The sequence below is a fragment of the Penaeus monodon genome, chromosome 24 (assembly GCF_015228065.2).
Source record: "Penaeus monodon isolate SGIC_2016 chromosome 24, NSTDA_Pmon_1, whole genome shotgun sequence".
Lineage (NCBI taxonomy): Eukaryota > Metazoa > Arthropoda > Malacostraca > Decapoda > Penaeidae > Penaeus > Penaeus monodon.
Genome location: NC_051409.1, coordinates 181,821 through 182,344, shown reverse-complemented (window position 1 = coordinate 182,344; position 524 = coordinate 181,821). Strand labels below are relative to the sequence as shown.

At 42.9% G+C, this 524-nt stretch overlaps 1 protein-coding gene across 1 annotated transcript in view; it reads right to left on the bottom strand.

Moving 5' to 3' along the window:
* Positions 1-6: 6 nt before the first annotated feature.
* Positions 7-524, bottom strand: part of LOC119588469 (probable chitinase 2) — a 24,188-nt gene continuing 23,670 nt past the window's right edge. The window contains exon 9 of the mRNA XM_037937115.1: positions 7-359. Within this exon, the coding sequence (XP_037793043.1) occupies positions 259-359 (101 nt within the window). The 3' untranslated portion in view covers positions 7-258. The remainder of the gene's footprint in view (positions 360-524) is intronic.

Sequence of the window (524 nt, the reverse complement as noted above, 5' to 3'; positions counted from 1 at the left end):
CACATAAGGATATTTCTAAACCGAACGTGTTTAGAAAAAAGAAGAAAAAGAAAAATAACCAACGATTCTTTAAGGAACGAAATAGTTGAAAACAAATAAACTTCTCGAAGACTCTGAAAAAAAACCCAAAAAAACAGGAATTTACGAAAGGCCTTTGGGACGTTGTGAAGAGGGACCGTAAGCAGGAGTGCCAACCGTAAGACCTCCTTTAGCGAGCAGCCAAAGAAGTGAGCAGGAGTGCCAACCGTAAGACCTCCTTTAGCGAGCAGCCAAAGAAGTGAGCAGGAGTGCCAAAACAACCGTAGCTGCAGGAGTGGCAGCAGAAGACCCTCCTCGGCCTCCGACACGGGATGGTCTGCAATGGGGGTGTGAACGTTATTCGTCAAAGTATCTCATTTTCTTAATCTATCGCATTCACGCCTAAGAAGATAAAAACACAAGAAATAGCCTAATAGCGTCGACAGGATAATTGCGTGTGTCCTTAAAGCTACCGAGAAATAACTGTTAATCTTACTGGTTGAATT